The sequence below is a fragment of the Carcharhinus amblyrhynchos genome, unplaced genomic scaffold (genome assembly GCF_965287045.1).
Source record: "Carcharhinus amblyrhynchos unplaced genomic scaffold, sCarAmb.v2.hapA chromosome_185, whole genome shotgun sequence".
NCBI classification, from domain to species: Eukaryota; Metazoa; Chordata; class Chondrichthyes; order Carcharhiniformes; family Carcharhinidae; genus Carcharhinus; species Carcharhinus amblyrhynchos.
In genome coordinates, this window is record NW_027649925.1 from 244,747 (window position 1) to 263,198 (window position 18,452).

General features: G+C 44.6%; 1 protein-coding gene across 1 annotated transcript in view; it reads left to right on the forward strand.

Annotated features, from left to right (window-relative positions):
• LOC145338807 (uncharacterized) overlaps nt 1–18,452 on the forward strand; it is a 94,178-nt gene that overhangs the window by 15,324 nt on the left and 60,402 nt on the right. The window contains exons 3-4 of the mRNA XM_080183209.1: nt 16,211–16,327; nt 16,452–16,553. Of these exons, the coding sequence (XP_080039335.1) occupies nt 16,211–16,327; nt 16,452–16,553 (219 nt within the window). The remainder of the gene's footprint in view (nt 1–16,210; nt 16,328–16,451; nt 16,554–18,452) is intronic.

Consider the following 18,452-nt stretch of genomic DNA (forward strand, 5'->3'; position numbering starts at 1 on the left):
CCCAGACATTGTCTCTTCTATCTTCTACCGTCAGGAAAAAGATACAAAAGTTTGAGTTCACGTATCAACTGACTCAAGAACAGCTTCTTCCCTGCTGCCATCAGACATTTGAATGGACGTACCTTACGTTCAGTTGATCTTTCGCTACACCCTAGCTATGAATGTAACATTATATTCTGCACTTTCTTGTTTCCTTCTTTATGAACGGTATGTTTTGTCTGCACAGCATGCAAGAAACAATACTTTTCACTGGATACTAATACATGTGACAATAATAAATCAAATCAAATCAAAGGATTGGTTAACTAGCAGAAAGCAATGAGTGCGGGTTAGTAGGTCTTTTCGTGTTGGCAATCAGTGACTAGTGGTGTGCCTCAGGGATCAGTGTTGGGACCTCAATTGTCTATGATTTACATGGATGATTTGGAGTTGGGGACCAAGAGTAGTGTGTCAAAATTTGCAGATGACCCCCAGATGCGTAGCAGAGCAAAGTGCAGAGGATCTGCAAAGGGATATAGATAGTCTAAGTGAGTGGGCGAGTGTCTGGCAGATGGAGTACAATGTTGGTAGATGTGATGTCATCCATTTTGGCAGGAATAACAGCAAAATGGACTATTATTTAAATGATAAAAAATTGCAGCATGCTGCTGTGCAGAGGGACCTGGGTGTCCTTGTGCAAGAATCACAAGGAGTTGGTTTGCAAGTGCAGCAGGTAATTAAGAAGCAAATGGAATTTTGTCCTTCATTGTTAGAGGGATGGAGTTTAAAAACAACGAGGTTATGTTGCAGCTGTATGAGGTGCTGGTGAGGCCACACCTGGAGTACTGTGTACAGTTTTGGTCTCTTTACTTGAGAAAGGATATACTGGCACTGAAAGGGATGCAGACGAGATTCACTGGGTTGATTCTGAAGTTGAGAGGATTGGCATATGTGGAGAGATTGAGTAGACTGGGACTGTATTCATTGTAATTTAGAAGAATGAGGGGGGATCTTATAGAAACATACAAGATTATGAAGGGGATAGATAAGAAAGAAGCAGCAAAGTTGTTTCCACTGGCAGGTGGAACTAGAACGATGGGGCATAGCCTCAAAATAAGGGGGTGCAGATTTAGGACTGAGTTGAGGAGGAACTTCTTCACACAAAGAATTGTGAATCTGGAATTCCTTGCCCAGTGAAGCAGTTAAGGCTACCTCATCGAATGTTTTTAAGGCAAGAAAAGATAGAGTTTTGAACAGTAAAGGAATTAACACTATGGTGAGTGGGTGATAAGTGGAACTGAGTCCATGAAGAGATCAGCCATGATCTTATTGAATGGCGGAGCAGGCTCGAGGGGCCAAATGGCCTACTCCTGCTCCTAGTTCTTCTTATGAGAATTTAGGAGGCATGGTTAGTAGGTTTGCAAATAACACCAAGACTGGTAATGTCGTGAACAGTGAAGAAGGTTATCTAGGATTGCAATGGGGTCTTGATCAATTGGGCCAGTGGGCTGACGAATGGCAGATGGAGTTTAATTTAGACAAATGTGATGTGATGCACTTTATAAATTGAACCAGGGCAGTTAATGGTATCAGTTAATGATAGGGCATTGGGGAGAGTTAGAGAACAAAGAGGTCTACGTGGCTGATTCATAGCTTCTTGAAAGTGGAGTCCCAGGTGGACAGAGTGGTGAAGAAGGCATTCGGCATGCTTGGTTTCATTGGTTAGAACATTGAATACAGGAGTTGGGACGTCTTGTTGAAGTTGTACAAGACATTGGTAAGGCCACACTTGGAATAGTATGTACAATCCTGGTCACTGTAAACTAGAAAGAGTGCAGGAGTTATAGGAGAGGCTGGACAGACTGGGACTTTTTTTACCTGGAGCATAGAAGGTTAAGGGGTCATCTAATGGAGGTCTATAAAGTAATGAGGGGCATAGATCAGTTACATACTCAACATCTTTCCCAAAGGTAGAGGAGTCCAAAACTAGAGGGCATAGGTTTAAGGGGAGGGGGGAAGAGATAAAACAGAGTCTGGAGGGGCAATTTTTTCACACAGAGGGTGATAAGTGGAACAAGCTGCCAGAGGTAGAAGTAGAGGCGGATACAATGTTGTCCTTTAAAAAGCATTTAGATAGTTACATGAGTACAATGGGTATAGAGGGATATGGGTCAAATGCGGGCAATTGGGACTAGAATCATAGGCCAGTTAGTTTAACGTCTGTAGTTGGAAAAATGCTTGAATCCGTCATCAAAGAAGAAATAGCGAGGCACCTAGAAAAGAATGGTTTGATAGAGCAGACGCAGCATGGATTCGTTAAGGGAAAGTTGTGTTTGACAAATTTATTGGATTTCTATGAGGATGTGACTAGTGCGGTAGACAGAGGGGAACCGGTGGATGTGGTGTTTCTTGATTTTCAAAAGGCGTTTGATAAGGTGCCGCACAAAAGGTTGCTTCAGAAGGTTAGGGGGCATGGAGTTGGGGGTAAGGTGTTAGCGTGGATAGAGGATTGGTTGTCTAATAGGAGGCAGAGAGTTGGTATCAATGGGTGCTATTCGGATTGGCGGTTGGTAACTAGTGGAGTGCCTCAGGGGTCGGTGCTGGGGCCTCAGCTATTTACCATTTATATAGATGATCTGGAGGAGGGGGCTGTGTGTAGGGTAACGACATTTGCTGATGACACAAAGATGAGTGGAAAAGCAAATTGTGCGGAGGGTATGGAAGGTCTGCAGAGGGATCTGGATAGGCTGAGCGAGTGGGCGAGGACCTGGCAGATGGAGTACAATGTTAGCAAGAGTGAGGTTATCCACTTTGGCAGAAATAATAGTAGGAGGGATTACTATTTAAAGGGAGAAAAGCTGCAGCATGCTACGGTGCAGAGGGACCTGGGCGTCCTTGTGCATGAGTCACAAAAACCCAGTCTGCAGGTACAGCAGGTGATCAAGAAGGCGAATGGGATGCTGGCCTTCATAGCGAGGGGGATAGAATATAAAAGCAGGGAGGTCTTGCTGCAACTGTACAGGGCACTGGTGAGGCCGCAGCTGGAGTACTGTGTGCAGTTTTGGTCGCCGCACTTGCACAAGGATATTTTGGCCTTGGGAGTGCAGAGGAGGTTCACTAGGCTGATACCGGAGATGAGGGGGTTGGACTGTGAAGAGAGACTAAATAGACTGGGTCTGTACTCGTCGGAGTTTAGAAGGATGAGGGGGGATCTTATAGAGACGTATAAGATAATGAAAGGGATGGATAGGGTAGAGGTAGAGAGATTCTTCCTGCTCAGAAAGGACAGCAGGACTAGGGGGCACAGCCTCAAGATAAGCGGGGGTGCAGTTTAGAACGGAGTTGAGGAGGAACTTCTTCACTCAAAGGGTGGTGAATCTCTGGAATTCTCTGCCTGTTGAAGTGGTGGAGGCTACCTTGCTAAATATATTTAAGTCACGGGTAGATAGGTTTTTGACAGACAAGGGAATTAAGGGCTATGGGGAGAAAGCGGGAAAGTGGAACTGATCCACTTCAGATCAGCCGTGATCTTATTGAATGGCGGGGCAGGCTCGAAGGGCTAGATGGCCAACTCGTGCTCCTATTTCTTATGTTCTTATTTCTTATGTTCTTAGGAGTTTAAAAAAATGGCGGCATGGACAAGTTGGGCTGAAGGTCCTGTTTCCATGCTGTAAACCTCTATGACTCTGTGATTTTACAGTTCAAAAAAATTATGTATGAATGGGCTATGAATAGAGGGATAGGGACTGTATGGAGGCAACAGGTTTTTACTTTCAAAAGGTGCCATGCATTGGTGCAGGATTGGTGTGGCAAAAGGGCCTGTTCCTGTGTTGCACTGTTCTTTGTTCTTTGAGATTGGCTGTCATTTGTCTAAAGTATGGGAAATATCGGCTCAATTTTACCTCTCATCATAGGACAACCTCTCAGGACCATCCAATGAACATACACTATACCCCTTCCATGTATATCTTAAATTTGGAAACCTACATGCTCACAGTATTCCAGATGTGATCTCAACAAAGACCCTATTTTAGCAAAACATCTTTATTCTTTTACTCATAGAAACATAGAAAATAGGAGTAGGAGGAGGCCATTCAGCCCTTCAAGCCTACTCTGCCCTTCATTATGATCATGACTGATCATCCAACTCAACAGCCCTCCGCCGTAAGAGGAATTTTCCGGAGTATCCCTCTGGGGAGTCTTGTACCCAGCTGAACTCAACCAATACAGAGAGCACGAAAAACAGCGTGTCGTTAAAGAGTGAAAAGAAGTTTATTGCTAATGCATGCATCAGGAGAAAAAATAATCTGCCAACATCGGCCACCCTTTCTGACATAACAGGACAAGTGTGAGATCGATACACACTTCTGAACACTTCAATTACCCGCCCAGCTTGTCACCCAAACACGGGGGTCTAATTACAATATTATGCCTTATTGCCTTAGCTAATAATGCTCTACCTATCAGCAGGTTTAGGAGCTCACTAGTCCATTGCACTTGAAAGTTCTTCCCTCGTCACTAAGAAACCTAACTACGTAAATCTGGTAGATTCAAGGATATTGTTATCAGCTGTAAGTTTTAAATGAAAAGAGGACTCAATTCCCTTGTCAATGTCCACTCCCATTATCAGCATGAGAAACTACCGACCTCATTAACCATGAACTAACACGTTGTCATATATTCCAAAGCCCTGGCTAACTTGCAGCTGCCTGATTCAAGCTGATAAGGAGAACTGCTGTCTCTTTATACTCCATTGTCTTAAAATCACTGGGTCTGACTATGACTATTTATTTCCCCTCATTCTGAGCATTTAGATCGTCATTGGCCAAGGTTTACAAATCACTAGGAATACAGTTTAAACTTTACAGTTTAATTACATAATACTTAAATCATAGAACCCTACAGTGCAGAAAGAAGCCCTTTGGCCCATCGAGTCTGCACCAACCACAATCCCACCCAGGCCCTACCCCCCTATCCCTACATATTATGCCCACTAATCCCTCTAACCTACGCATCCCTGCACACTAAGGGGCAATTTCTTATCATGGCCAATCAACCTAACCTGCACATCTTTGAACTGTGGGAGGAAACCGGAGCACCCGGAGGAAACCCACGCAGACATGAAGAGAATGTGCAAACTCCACACAGACAGTGACCTGAGCCGGGATTCAAACCCAGGACCCTGGACCTGTGAAGCAGCATTGCTAAACACTGTGCTACCGTGTGCACACTGTGCTCTTTATTTTCCTAATTGCTTTCTTAAGTTTCACCCTATATTTCCTGTATCTCACTAATTCCTCTACTAATTTGCCCCCCTTGTACCTGTTAAATGCCTTTTTTCCCTTCTCATTCACAACCTGAATGTCATGTCCTCAGTTCCAGATTTAGTTTTAATTAACTGCATTTATGGGCTGTGAACTTGTGTCTTCGGAGCATCAATCTGTGCCTCTGGGTAACTGATGCAGTGACATTACCACAAACCACTGCCTCCCTTGTATGAAAGGCAGAAGAATACCATTCAGTTAAAATGCTCGTTTGGAGAGTCAGTGCTAACCTTCCCCATTAGTTAGCTCAGAAAATATACAAAAGAAAATAACAATACCTCGATTGTTTCTGAACTCTTAGTCCTTGAGACTTGTTGAATGTTCCCTCTCTCTCTTCTGCAATGCTGTGTCAATAACCTTAGCCAATACCACTATTCTTCCATTTTTCATGAAGGCACCTTGTATTTTTCGTGAAGGCACCTGTGTAATTTTTTTTCACACAGCGGGTGGCGAGTGCCTGGAACAAGCTGCCAAAGGTAGTAGTAAAGGCAGGTACAATTTTGTCTTTCAGAAAGCATTTAGATATTTACATGGGCAAGATGGGTATAGAGGGATATGGGCCAAAAGCAGCCAATTGGGACTAGCTTAGGGGTTTTTAAAAAAAGGGTGGCATGGACAAGTTGGGCCAAAGGGTCTGTTTCCATGCTGTAAACCTCTATGACTCTAACCAAGAGTATTTAGTACTCTGTCTTGTCCTTTGTTCAGCCAGGTTTTGCTATCACCATGACAAATATTACCAGGAGGTTCTCAGCACCTGCAGCTCACTAGCCTTTTTATACCTTGTAGTAACTCAGGAAGACTGACTGGGGAGAAACATGATTGATTACAGAACATAAAGCTACAATCATAGTACACACTAGTCCCTACCTTGGATTGTTCAGCAGGCCCAGTCCTGGGCCTGCCTTATAAAAGGCTCAGTTAATGCATTCCAGTTGAGCACACCACTGCCTGTTACCAGCGGAACACATAACTCAATAAGTCCCAGAGGGAGATCAATCAGTCTTTCCCCATAGATCTTCTGGGGGTTAGCAAGTAACTCCATATTGTCACTGTATCAAAGTCCAGGAAGGAACTCTTTCCATAATGGCACTGTGAGTGTATTGTGATACAGTGATTAGCTCTGCTGCCTCACAGCACAAGGGATCCTAGTTTGATTCCTGGCTTGAGTCACTGTCTGTGTGGAGTTTGAACGTTCTCCCTGTGTCTGCATGGGTTTCCTCTGGGTGTTCCAGTTCCCTCCCACAATCTGAAAGACATGTAGGTTAGGTGGATTACATAGAACACTACAGCACAAACAGGCCCTTCGGCCCACAAGTTGCACCGATCACATCTATACCTACCAAGCCATAGAACTATCTGTAACTTCCAATCCCATTAGATCCCAAATACTCATCCAGAAGTCTTTTAAAAGACCCCAGTGAGTTCGCCTCTACCACCACCGATGGCAGCCAATTCCACTCACTCACCACCCTCTGAATGAAAAACTTTCCCCTAACATCGCCTCTGTACTTGCTCCCCAGCACCTTAAACCTGTGTCCTCTCGTAGCGACCATTTCAGCCCTGGGAAATAGCCTCCGAGAATCCACCCTATCTATTCCTCTCAACGTTCCTCTCAGGTCACCTCTCTCCATGGCTAATCCATGGCATGGATTAGCCATGCTAAATTTCCCCTAATGTCTCAAGATGTTGTGTGGGGTTAGGGGATAGGGAAGGGGATGGACTTGGGTAAAATGCTCTGTTGGGGAGTCAGTACAGACTTGACAGGTCGAATGGCCATCTTCTGCACTGTAGGGATTCTAATAGTGACTGTATTGCAGAACTGGACAGCAGCAGTTGATGAAGGTGATTCATCACCACCTGAGCCAGTGATACCCAAATCCTACAAATAGCAAACTAAATCTGGATTTTCCAGTTCCACCCACGGGGGATACTGATGCAGTGAAGTCTGGCGGAACCAGAAAATCCCAGTCAAGGTGGGTCTAGAAAATCCCACCCTAAGAAGCAGTTGTTTTGCATTTATATACTTATATTTAAAATTTATTCAGGCCTTTGTTGATTTGATTTACTATTGTCACATAGAACATAGAAAAACTACAGCACAAACAGGCCCTTCAGCCCACAAGTTGTGCCGATCACATCCCTACCTACTAGGCCTACCTATAACCCTCAATCCTATTAAGTCCCATGTACTCATCCAGAAGTCTCTTAAAAGACCCTATTGAGTTTGCCTCCACCACCACTAATGGCAGCCGATTCCACTCACCCACCACCCTCTGAGTGAAAAACTTTTCCCTGACATCTCCTCTGTACCTACTCCCCAGCACCTTAAACCTGTGTCCTCTCGTAGCAACCATTTCAACCCTGGGAAAAAGCCTCTGAGAAGCTTTTTGGAAGCCTCTGACCTCTTTTTGGAAGGAGTAACAGGATTACAGAGTATTGGGCTAATGGAAAGATTCTTGGTAGTGTGGATGAGCAGGGAGATCTCAGTGTCCATGTGCATAGATCCCTGAAAGTTGGCATCCAGGTTAGAACATAGAACATAGAAAAACTACAGCACAAACAGGCCCTTCAGCCCACAAGTTGCACTGATCATATCCCTACCTACTAGGCCAATCTATAACACTCAATCCCATTAAATCCCATGCACTCATCCAGAAGTCTCTTAAAAGACCCCAACGAGTTCGCCTCCACCACCACCACCGGCAGCCGATTCCACTCATCCACCACCCTCTGAGTGAAAAACTTATCCCTGACACCTCTTCTGTACCTACGCCCCAGCACCTTAAACCTGTGTCCTCTCGTAGCGACCATTTCAGCCATGGGAAATAGCCTCTGAGAATCCACCCGATCTATACCTCTCAACATCTTATAGAACATAGAACACTACAGCACAAACAGGCCCTTCGGCCCACGAGTTGCGCCGATCACATCAACACCTACCAATCTATAGACCTATCTATAACCCCCAATCCCATTAAACCCCATATACTCATCCAGAAGTCTTTTAAAAGACCCCAGTGAGTTTGCCTCCACCACCACTGACGGCAGCCGATTCCATTCACTCACCACCCTCTGAGTGAAAAACTTACCCCTAACATCACTTCTGTACATTCCTCCCCGCACCTTAAATCTGTGTCCTCTCGTAGCGACCATTTCAACCCGGGGAAATAGCCTCTGAGAATCCACCCTATCTATTCCTCTCAACATTTTATAAACTTCTATCAGGTCGCCTCTCAACCTTCGTCTCTCCAGGGAAAAGAGTCCCAGCTCCCTCAACCTAACTTCATAAGGCATGCCTCCCAGTCCAGGCAACATCCTTGTAAATCTCCTCTGCACCCTTTCAATAGCTTCTACGTCTTTCCTATAGTGAGGCGACCAGAACTGCGCACAGTACTCCAAATGAGGCCTGACAAGGGTCTTATAAAGTTGCAGCATTACCTCCCGACTCCTAAACTCAATCCCTCGATTAATGAAGGCCAGTACACCATACGCCTTCTTGACCACATCCTCCACCTGCAAGGCCGATTTAAGAGTCCTGTGGACCCTGACCCCAAGATCCTTCTGCTCTTCAACACTACTAAGACTCCTGCCCTTGATAGTGTACTCGTTCATCCCGTTGGTTCTGCCAAAATGGACGACTACACATTGATCCGCATTGAAGTCCATCTGCCACTTCTCCGCCCAGTCCTGCATCCTATTTATGTCCTGCTGCAACTTTTGACATCCTTCCAGACCATCCACAACACCACCGACCTTCGTGTCATCAGCGAACTTACTTACCCATCCCTCCACTTTCTCATCCCAGTCATTTATGAAAATGACAAACAACAAGGGTCCTAGAACAGATCCCTGGGGCACTCCATTGGTGACCGACCTCCATGCAGAAAAAGACCCATCCACAACCACTCTCTGCCTTCTGCAGGCAAGCCAGTTCTGGATCCACAAAGCCAAAGCCCCTTGGATCCCATGCCCTCTCACTTTCTCGAGAAGTCTTGCATGGGGGACCTTGTTGAACACTTTGCTGAAGTCCATGTAAACCACATCCACCGCTCTTCCTTTGTCAATGTGTTCAGTCACATTTTCAAAGAACTCAAGACCTGCCCTTGACAAAGCCGTGCTGACTACTTCTGAGCATACTAAACTTCTCTAAATGTTAATAAATCCTGTCCCTCAGGATCCTCTCCATCAACTTACCAACCACTGAGGTCAGACTCACCGGTCAGTAATTTCCTGGGCTATCTCTATTTCCTTTCTTGAATATAGGAACCACATCCGCAATCCTCCAATCATCCGGAACCTCTCCTGTCTCCATCGACGATGCAAAGATCATCGCCAGAGGCGGTGCAATCTCTTCCCTCACCTCCCACAGTAACCTGGGGTACATCCCATTCAGTCCCGGCGACTTATCTATCTTGATGCTATTCAAAATTTCCAACACATCCTCTTTCTTAACGTCCACATACTCAATCTTTTCAGTCCGCTGCTAACCTGCAGTGCAACCACCTAGATCATTTTCCACTGTGAATACCGAGGTAAAGTTTTCATTAAGCACCTCTGCCATTTCTTCCGGTTCCGCACAGACTTTTCCCCTTTCACCTTTTATAGGTCCTATCCTTTCACATCTCATCCTTTTACTTTTCACATGTTTGTAGAATGCCTTGGGATTCTCCTTAATCTTACCCGCCAAGGCCTTCTCATGACCCCTTCTGGCTCTCCTAATTTCCTTTTTAAGCTCCGTCCTACAACCCGTATACTCCTCTAGATCCCTACCATTGCCTAGCTCTCTGAACCTTCTGTATGCCTTTCTTTTCATTCTGACTAGGTTCATTACACCACGGTTCCCATAACCTACCAAAACCTCCTTGTCTCATCGGAAAGTTGTCGTGCAGAGCTCCAGACAAACATTCCTTGAAAATCCACCACCTTTCTTTTGTACTTTTCCCCAAGAATACCTCCTTCCAATTTACTTATCTAATTTCCTGCCTGATGGCTTCATATTTCCCCTTACTCCAGATAAACACTTTCCTAGCCTGCCTGATCCTATCTCTTTCCAATGTTATCGTGAAGGAGATAGAATTATGATTGCTATCCCCAAGATGCTCTCCCATTGAGAGATCCGACACCTGTCCTGGTTCATTAGCCAGCACCAGGTCAAGTGTAGCCTCTCCTCTCGGTAGGCTTATCCACATACTGTGTCAGGAAACTATCCTGAACACACCTAACAAACTCTTCCCCATCCAAACCCCTTACCCTAGGGATATGCCAATCGATGTTTGGGAAATTAAAGTCTCCCATCACAACAACTCTGTTATTACTACATCTCTCCAGGATCTGTTTCCCTATCTGCACCTCAACATCCCTGTTACTGTTGGGCAGCCTATAGAAAACACCCAGCAAAGTTATCGACCCTTTGCTGTTCTGAACTTACACCCACTGAGACTCCATAGACAATCCTTCCATGGCATCCATCTTCTCTACAGCCATGACACTATCCGTGATCAACAGTGCCACTCCCCGCCTCCCCCTGCTTTTGCCTCCCCCCCGTCCTTCCTGAAATATCTGAAACCCAGCACCTGAAGTACCCAGTCCTGTCCCTGAGTCATCCAAGTCTCTGTAATGGCCACCACATCACATTTCCAAGCAGCAATCGCGCTCTAAGTTTATCCACTTTATTCACCACACTCCTGGCATTAAAATAGACACATCTCAGACCTTTGGTCTGAGTGCTTCCCTTCTCCATCACCAGTCTATCCTCCCTCTTACACTGTCTACAATCCTTCTCTATTTGTGAGCTAACCTCCTTGCTCCCAGTCACCTCATCTCGATTCCCTCCCCCCAACCTTTCTAGTTTAAAGTCTCCCCAGTAGCCTTAGCCAACCTTCCCGCCGAGATATTGGTCCCCCTGGGATTCAAGTGCCACCCTTCTTTTTTGTACAGGTCACACCTGCCCCTAAAGAGGTCCCAATGATCCAGAACCTGAATCCCTGCCCCTTGCTCCAGTCCCTCAGCCACACATTCATCTTCCATTTCATTCCATTCCTGCTCTCACTTTCCCGCGGCACAGGCAGCAATCCTGAGATTACTACCTTTGCGTTCCTCCTTCTCAGCTGTCTACCTATGGTTGTAAAGAAGGCGTACAGTGTGTTAGCTTTTATTGGTAGAGGGATTGAGTTTCGGAACCATGAGATCATGTTGCAGCTGTACAAAACTCTGGTGCGGCCGCACTTGGAGTATTGCGTACAGTTCTGGTCGCCGCATTATATGTTGTTGTTCGTCCATCGTCATCAATGAGGACCTCGACAACATTAGTCATTTTGAGGCTGGTTGCGGTGTGTCCGAAGATGCCTGATCAGGCCAATTCGCCGCATTATAGGAAAGATGTGGAAGCATTGGAAAGGGTGCAGAGGAGATTTACCAGGATGTTGCCTGGTATGGTGGGAAGGTCTAATGAGGAAAGGCTGAGGGACTTGAGGTTATTTTTGTTAGAAGAAGGTTAAGAGGAGACTTAATTGAGGCATACAAGATGATCAGAGGGTTAGATAGGGTGGACAGTGAGAGCCTTTTTCCTCGGATGGTGATGGCTAACATGAGGGGACATAGCTTTAAATGGAGGGGTGATAAATATAGGATGGGTGTCAGAGGTAGGTTCTTTACTCAGAAGGTAGTAAGGGCGTAGAATGCCCTGCCGGCAACAGTAGTGGACTCGCCAACTTTCAGGGCATTCAAATGGTCATTGGACAGACATATGGATAATATTGGAATAGTTTAGGTTAGAGGGTCATTAGATTCGTTCCATTGGTCAGTGCAACATCGAGGGCCAAAGAGCCTGTACTGCGTTGTAATGTCCTATGTTCTAACCCACCCGATCTATACCTCTCAAAATCTTATAAACCTCGTACACATGTATTAACATACAGTGAGAAGTACTGTTTCTTACACAATACAGATAAAACATACCATTCATGGAGACAAAAAGGAGAGAGGGCAGAATGTAGTGTTACAGTCATAGCTAGGGTGTAGAGAAAGGTCAACTTAATATGAGGTTGGTCCATTCAAAAGTCTGACAGCAGCAGGGAAGAAGCTGTTCTTGATTTAGTTGGTATGTGACCTTAGACTTTTGCATCTTTTTCCCGACGGAAAAAGATGGAAGAGAGAAAGTCCTGGGTGCGTGTGGTCCTCAATTACACTGGCTACTTTTCCTGAGGCAGTGGGAAGTGTAGACAAAGTCAATGGATAGGGGGCTGGTTTGCGTGATGGATTGGGCTTCATTCATGACCCTTTGTAGTTTCTTGCAGTCTTGGGCAGAGCAGGAGCCCATACCACGCTGTGATATAACCGGAAAGAATACTTCATATGGTGCATCTGTAAAAGTTGGTGAGATTCATAGTTGACATGCTGAATTTCCTTAGTCTTCTGAGAAAGTAGAGATGTTGGTGGGCTTTCTTAACTATAGTGTCAGCATGGGGCAGGACTGGTTGTAGGTGATCTGGACACCTAAGAACTTAAAGCTCTCCACGATTTACACTTTGTTGCTGTCATTCATTCCTTCATTCTCTACCTCTTTCCTGTACTCTGTCTTGTCATTTTTTGAGATCTGACCCACAATGATGGTGTAATTAGCAAACGTGAAGATCAAGTTGGAGGGGAGTTTGGCCGCACAGTCATAGATGTATAAGGAGTATAATAAGGGGCTGAGAACACAGCCTTGTGGGGCACGGGTGTTGAGGATGATCATGGAGGAGGTGTTGTTGCCTATCCTTACTGATTGTGGTCTGTGAGTTAGGAAGTTCAGGATGCAGTTACGGAGGGAGTTGTCGAGGTCCAGGCCATGGAGTTTGGAGATGAATTTTGTAGGAATAACGGTGTTGAGCTGTAGTTGATAAATAGGAGTTGTAATGTCTCACTGAATACCTTACCATTTCTAATGTTTTGTATGTTCCCCAATCCTTGTGCATCTTTTTTCTGCTATAATGCTGAATCCTGGTTCCCATCCCATTGTCAAGTTTGTTTACATTGTCATATAACGGAGTGTGACAGATCCTCAACAAAGCTTCTGTATAACAGTATGTGATGTTGTGTGAGGAAATGACATGGACTAACCTGATCTGAAACTCTTGGAGAGTAAGCAACGTCAAGAAACCAGTGTAAGAGGCTGTTCTCAGAATTATAAATATGCCACAATAAAGTTGGAGGCTGGAACTCTCTGGCCATTCACACCAGAGGGATCCTGGCAGTGTAGGGTGGAGTCAGTTGGAAATCCCATTGACAGTGACAGGACCAGAAGATCCAGTGCTGGCCAACAGCGCACCACCTCCCACTGGCGAGAAACATTCCATAGGGAAACCAGAGAATCTCACCCAGAATGTTTTACAGCCAGAAATCTTCAATAATTTATTGAAACTACTCTAACACAGCCACACAATAATTATAAACTTTTCCCAAAGGGCCTTGAGAGGATATTAGCCCTGGTTTTGATCAGGTGTAATGTGTCTGGACTGTAAAGGTCAAATCTTTCTCATAACTGGGTGTAATTCTCCCAGGAATTTAAAATCTCCCTCCTGCATTCCTGTACAGAGTCAATGCAGACTAGCCCAACAGGCTGATAGGTCCACAGAACTGTCGATGTTTATAGTACCATTTGGTTCATCATAGGGAAGCGATGGCCTAGTGGTATTATCGCTAGACTATTAATCCAGAAACTCAGCAAACGTTCTGGGGACCTGGATTTGAATCCTGCCACGACAGGTTGTGGAATTTGAATTTGATAAGGATAAATCTGGAATATGAATCAACTGATGACCATGAAACCATTGTCAATTGTTGAAAAAACCCATCTGGTTCACTAATGTCCTTTAGGGAGGGTAATCTGCCATCCTTACCTGGTCTGGCCTACATCTGACTCCAGAGCCGCAGCAGTGTGGTTGACTCTCAACTGCCCTTGGGCAACTCGGAATGGGCAATAAATGCTGCCAGCCCCAGTGACACCCGTGTCCCAGGAATGAATAAAAGAAATGTCTTTATTGGTTCTTTGCTAAAGAAGTTACAAAGCGTGTCTCCAAAGATGTCTCCAATAGCTTGATAGCTCCATGTGTTTCATGTTTTTATTTAACATTTCCTTTGCGGTGCAATTGTTTTCACCACTTCCTGTAACAATGAATTCCCTGTTCCAACAAGGATATTTTTCCTCACCCCCTTCCCTTGCCTCCACCTTGTGCCATTTCACAATTTTAAATGAATGGCTCCTATTCATTTTATCAAAACATAAAATTTTAAAACTCTCTTCCTAATCTCATTTCCCCAGTAGAGATCATGCCAGTATCTTTCTACATTTCTGGTCTTCGAGGACTTGCATGCAATCTGCTGAGTTTTTCCAATGGCAGGGATTAGCATTAGTTTGTGATCTGTGTGTATATAATAGCTTTGTTTTCTACCTATTATTGGAATTGCAATTGTAAATGTGTTTAGCTGCTGTAAATTAGCACCAGTGGGAGTGGTTGTTGGGTTGACTGGATATTGTAATATTTAACATACAGAATAGACCAAGGTAGTAGAAAATAAGGTCGGTGGTGTTGTGGATGGTCTGGAAGGATGGCAAAAGTTGCAGCAGGACATAGATAGGATGCAGGACTGGGCGGAGAAGTGGCAGATGGACTTCAACGCAGATAAATGTGTAGTCGTCCATTTTGGCAGAACCAATGGGATGAACGAGTACACTATCAAGGGCAGAAGTCTGAGTAGTGTTGAAGAGCAGAAGGATCTAGGGGTCCGGGTCCACAGGACTCTTAAATCGGCCTCGCAGGTGGAGGAGGTGGTCAAGAAGGCGTATGGTGTACTGGCCTTCATTAATCGAGGGATTGAGTTTAGGAGTCGGGAGGTAATGCTGCAACTTTATAAGACCCTTGTCAGGCCTCATTTAGAGTATTGTGCGCAGTTCTGGTCGCCTCACTATAGGAAAGATGTAGAAGCTATTGAGAGGGTACAGAGGAGATTTACAAGGATGTTGCCTGGACTGGGAGGCATGCCTTATGAAGTTAGGTTGAGGGAGCTGGGACTCTTTTCCCTGGAGAGACGAAGGTTGAGAGGCGACCTGATAGAAGTTTACAAAATGTTGAGAGGAATAGATAGGGTGGACTCTCAGAGGCTATTTCCCCGGGTTGAAATGGTTGCTACAAGAGGACACAGATTTAAGGTGCAAGGAGGGAAGTTCAGAAGTGATGTTAGGGGTAAGTTTTTCACTCAGAGGGTGGTGAGTAAATGGAATCGGCTGCCGTCAGTGGTGGTGGAGGCGAACTCGCTGGGGTCTTTTAAAAGACTTCTGGATGAGTATATGGGGTTTAATGAGATTGAGGGTTATAGATAGGTCTGTAGGTTGGTAGGTGTTGATGTGATCGGCGCAACTCGTGGGCCGAAGGGCCTGTTTGTGCTGTAGTGTTCTATGTTCTATGTTCTAAAATGCTGGATGAATCTGGCAGATCTGACAGCTTCTGACCAGTTCTGAAGAAGGGTTATGTGAACTCAAGACATTAACTGTGTTTCTCTCTCCACAGACACTGCCAGATTTGCTGAGTTTTTCCAGCATTTCCTGTTCTTATTTTGGATTATAAAACCTTAGCACTTTTTCAGTATTTTGCTTTTGTACATTAGATTCTGCCTCAGAAAGTTTCCCTGTTAATTCATGTTTACCTCCTATTTAATTTGGGATGTTAAGCCATGAGATGAAGTGTTGACTGTTTGCTCTGTTGACTCTTGGAAAGTAATTTTTTTCTGTTTGTTTAAAATTGTGGAATCTTGTGTCTTTATTCTTTTAGAAAATACCTTGGATTTCAAATTTAATCCAAGTCACAACTGAAGTTATTGGTTCCTAACAAACTGTAACAAAGTAAATTTACTGAAGATCTTTGTTTCAGGAGTCCAGTATCTCCATAAGCGCATTCTTGTTGCCTCTGCCGTTTCTGTGGTCAGTACAATAATGTCTTTTGCTGCAACTTCCTTCATCATCTTCTTTAGCATGGAAAAGTACAAAGGTACTAAATCCAGTTTCTATTTCTGATGTTTCTTACACATTTATGTATTTTTCCATATACTTCAGTTGGAATCTTCAAGTGACACAGCTTGGTTAATTCACATTTCATCTGTTTGCACCCATAGCTCAGAAATACCAAACACGGCTCACTATTGCTTGTCTATTCATTGAAATGAAGTGCTACTTATGTTTGCTGATTGCTTCTGTATTGTGTACCGTGGATGCAGGTAGGTGCAGTTCTTGTCTATTCTAGCCCACTCCTAATATCTGTCAGGCTTGCTGCTTTGACCCTGCTGGGGTATTAGCAATGACAGTACAGCCTAGGTTCAGGAGTCCACGTCAGATGTTGGAAATGGATCCCGATGGGGAGGAGCACATGATGGCTTGCAAATTCAGATCTGGGTCAGAAATACAGTCCAGGTCCAGGGTCAGCTCTTCGGAGGAGAGTTCTGGGAAATGGGTAGGAGCAGAGAGTCAGGAGCTGCAAGTAGAGTCTGGGTCAGGAATGGAGTCCAGGCTTGGGACAGTGGTCAGAAGAGCAGTCCTAGTCAGGCATTGTGAATAGAGTGCAGGCTAAGGGCAAGACCAAGGCGAGATCACGCATTATTGGCTGGAAACTTGCAACCTTAATATTGACACAGAATTGGATCCCCCTTATTGTTATGATTCCAGTAAATGTTATAACTGGATGGGAAAATCCCAGAATGGAACCCTGGCTCAAAAGATTGTAATTTTGTTTTAGAAAACATGGAGGAAGCGTCATAGTACTACTACTGAGCTTTTAACAATATTAAAAACATTCAACACAAAAAATCTGAAATACTCTTTCACTCTTACTTATCTTCATAAATGTACACAGAATTCAAGGCTAGTACCTGACTCTGAAACCAAATAGCACATAACACTCAATCGATCTTTTGCAGATTTCTCCCGAAATTCCCCAAGATGATTGCCACAAGTGTTTCCAAACTTTACTCTGAAAAACAAGAGCTTTCAAATCTTCTTCCAAACAATGCCTATCCTCAGCTGTTTTCATCACACAAACACTAAATGAAACCCACTTAAATTTATATCTTATTTCATCAAAGATCCACATCCAGGTTTTTTAAGTATCCTTTCAAACAAGTCCTCCTCTCCATTGTTTTAGCAAAGATCACCTCCAGGTTTTAAAACTCTCCCAAACTTCTACACAAAAGATCAGTACTGAGTTGCCAGCAAAATACTATTGTTCCCAAAGGCTGTGTCTTCTGGATTTTTCTCTAGCCAATTTCACCCAGGTCTGCACTTTCAACACTGTCTTTAGCTTGAGTGACCAGTAACACGTTCTGATGACAGAGTTTGCTGTTACTTTAACTTCAGTAAGAAGTCTCACAACACCAGGCTAAAGTTCTGCAGTTTTATTTGGTGGTTTGTGGCTTGTGTTACCAAGTAAATCTGTTGGACTTACATAATAACATAAGAAATAGGAGCAGGAGTAGGCCATCTAGCCCTTCGAGCCTGCCCCACCATTCAATAAGATCATAGCTGATCTGTCGTGGCTCAGTTCCACATTCCCGCCCTCTCCCCATAACCCTTAATCCCCTCTCTTATCGAAAACCCATCAACCCGCGTCTTAAAAATATTTAGCGAGGTAGCCTCCACCACTTCAACAGGCAGAGAATTCCAGAGATTCACCACCCTTTGAGTGAAGAAGTTCTTCCTCAACTCCGTTCTGAACCGCCCCCTCTTTATCTTGAGGCTGTGCCCCCTAGTCCTACTGTCCTTTCTGAGCGGGAAGAGTCTCTCCACCTCTATCCTATCCATCCCATTCATCATCTTATACGTCTCAATGAGATCTCCCCTCATTCTCCTAAACTCTAACGACTACAAGCCTAGTTTATTCAGCCTCTCCTCATAGCTCAACCCCCTCAACTCCGGCATCAGCCTAGTAAACCTCCTCTGCACTCCCTCCAAGGCCAAAATATCCTTGCATAAGTACGGCGCCCAAAACTGCACACAGTACTCCAGCTGCGGCCTCACCAATGCCCTATACAGCCGCAGCAAGACCTCCCTACTTTTATATTCAATCCCCCTCGCTATGAAGGCCAGCATCCCATTCGCCTTCCTGACCACCTGCTGCACCTGCA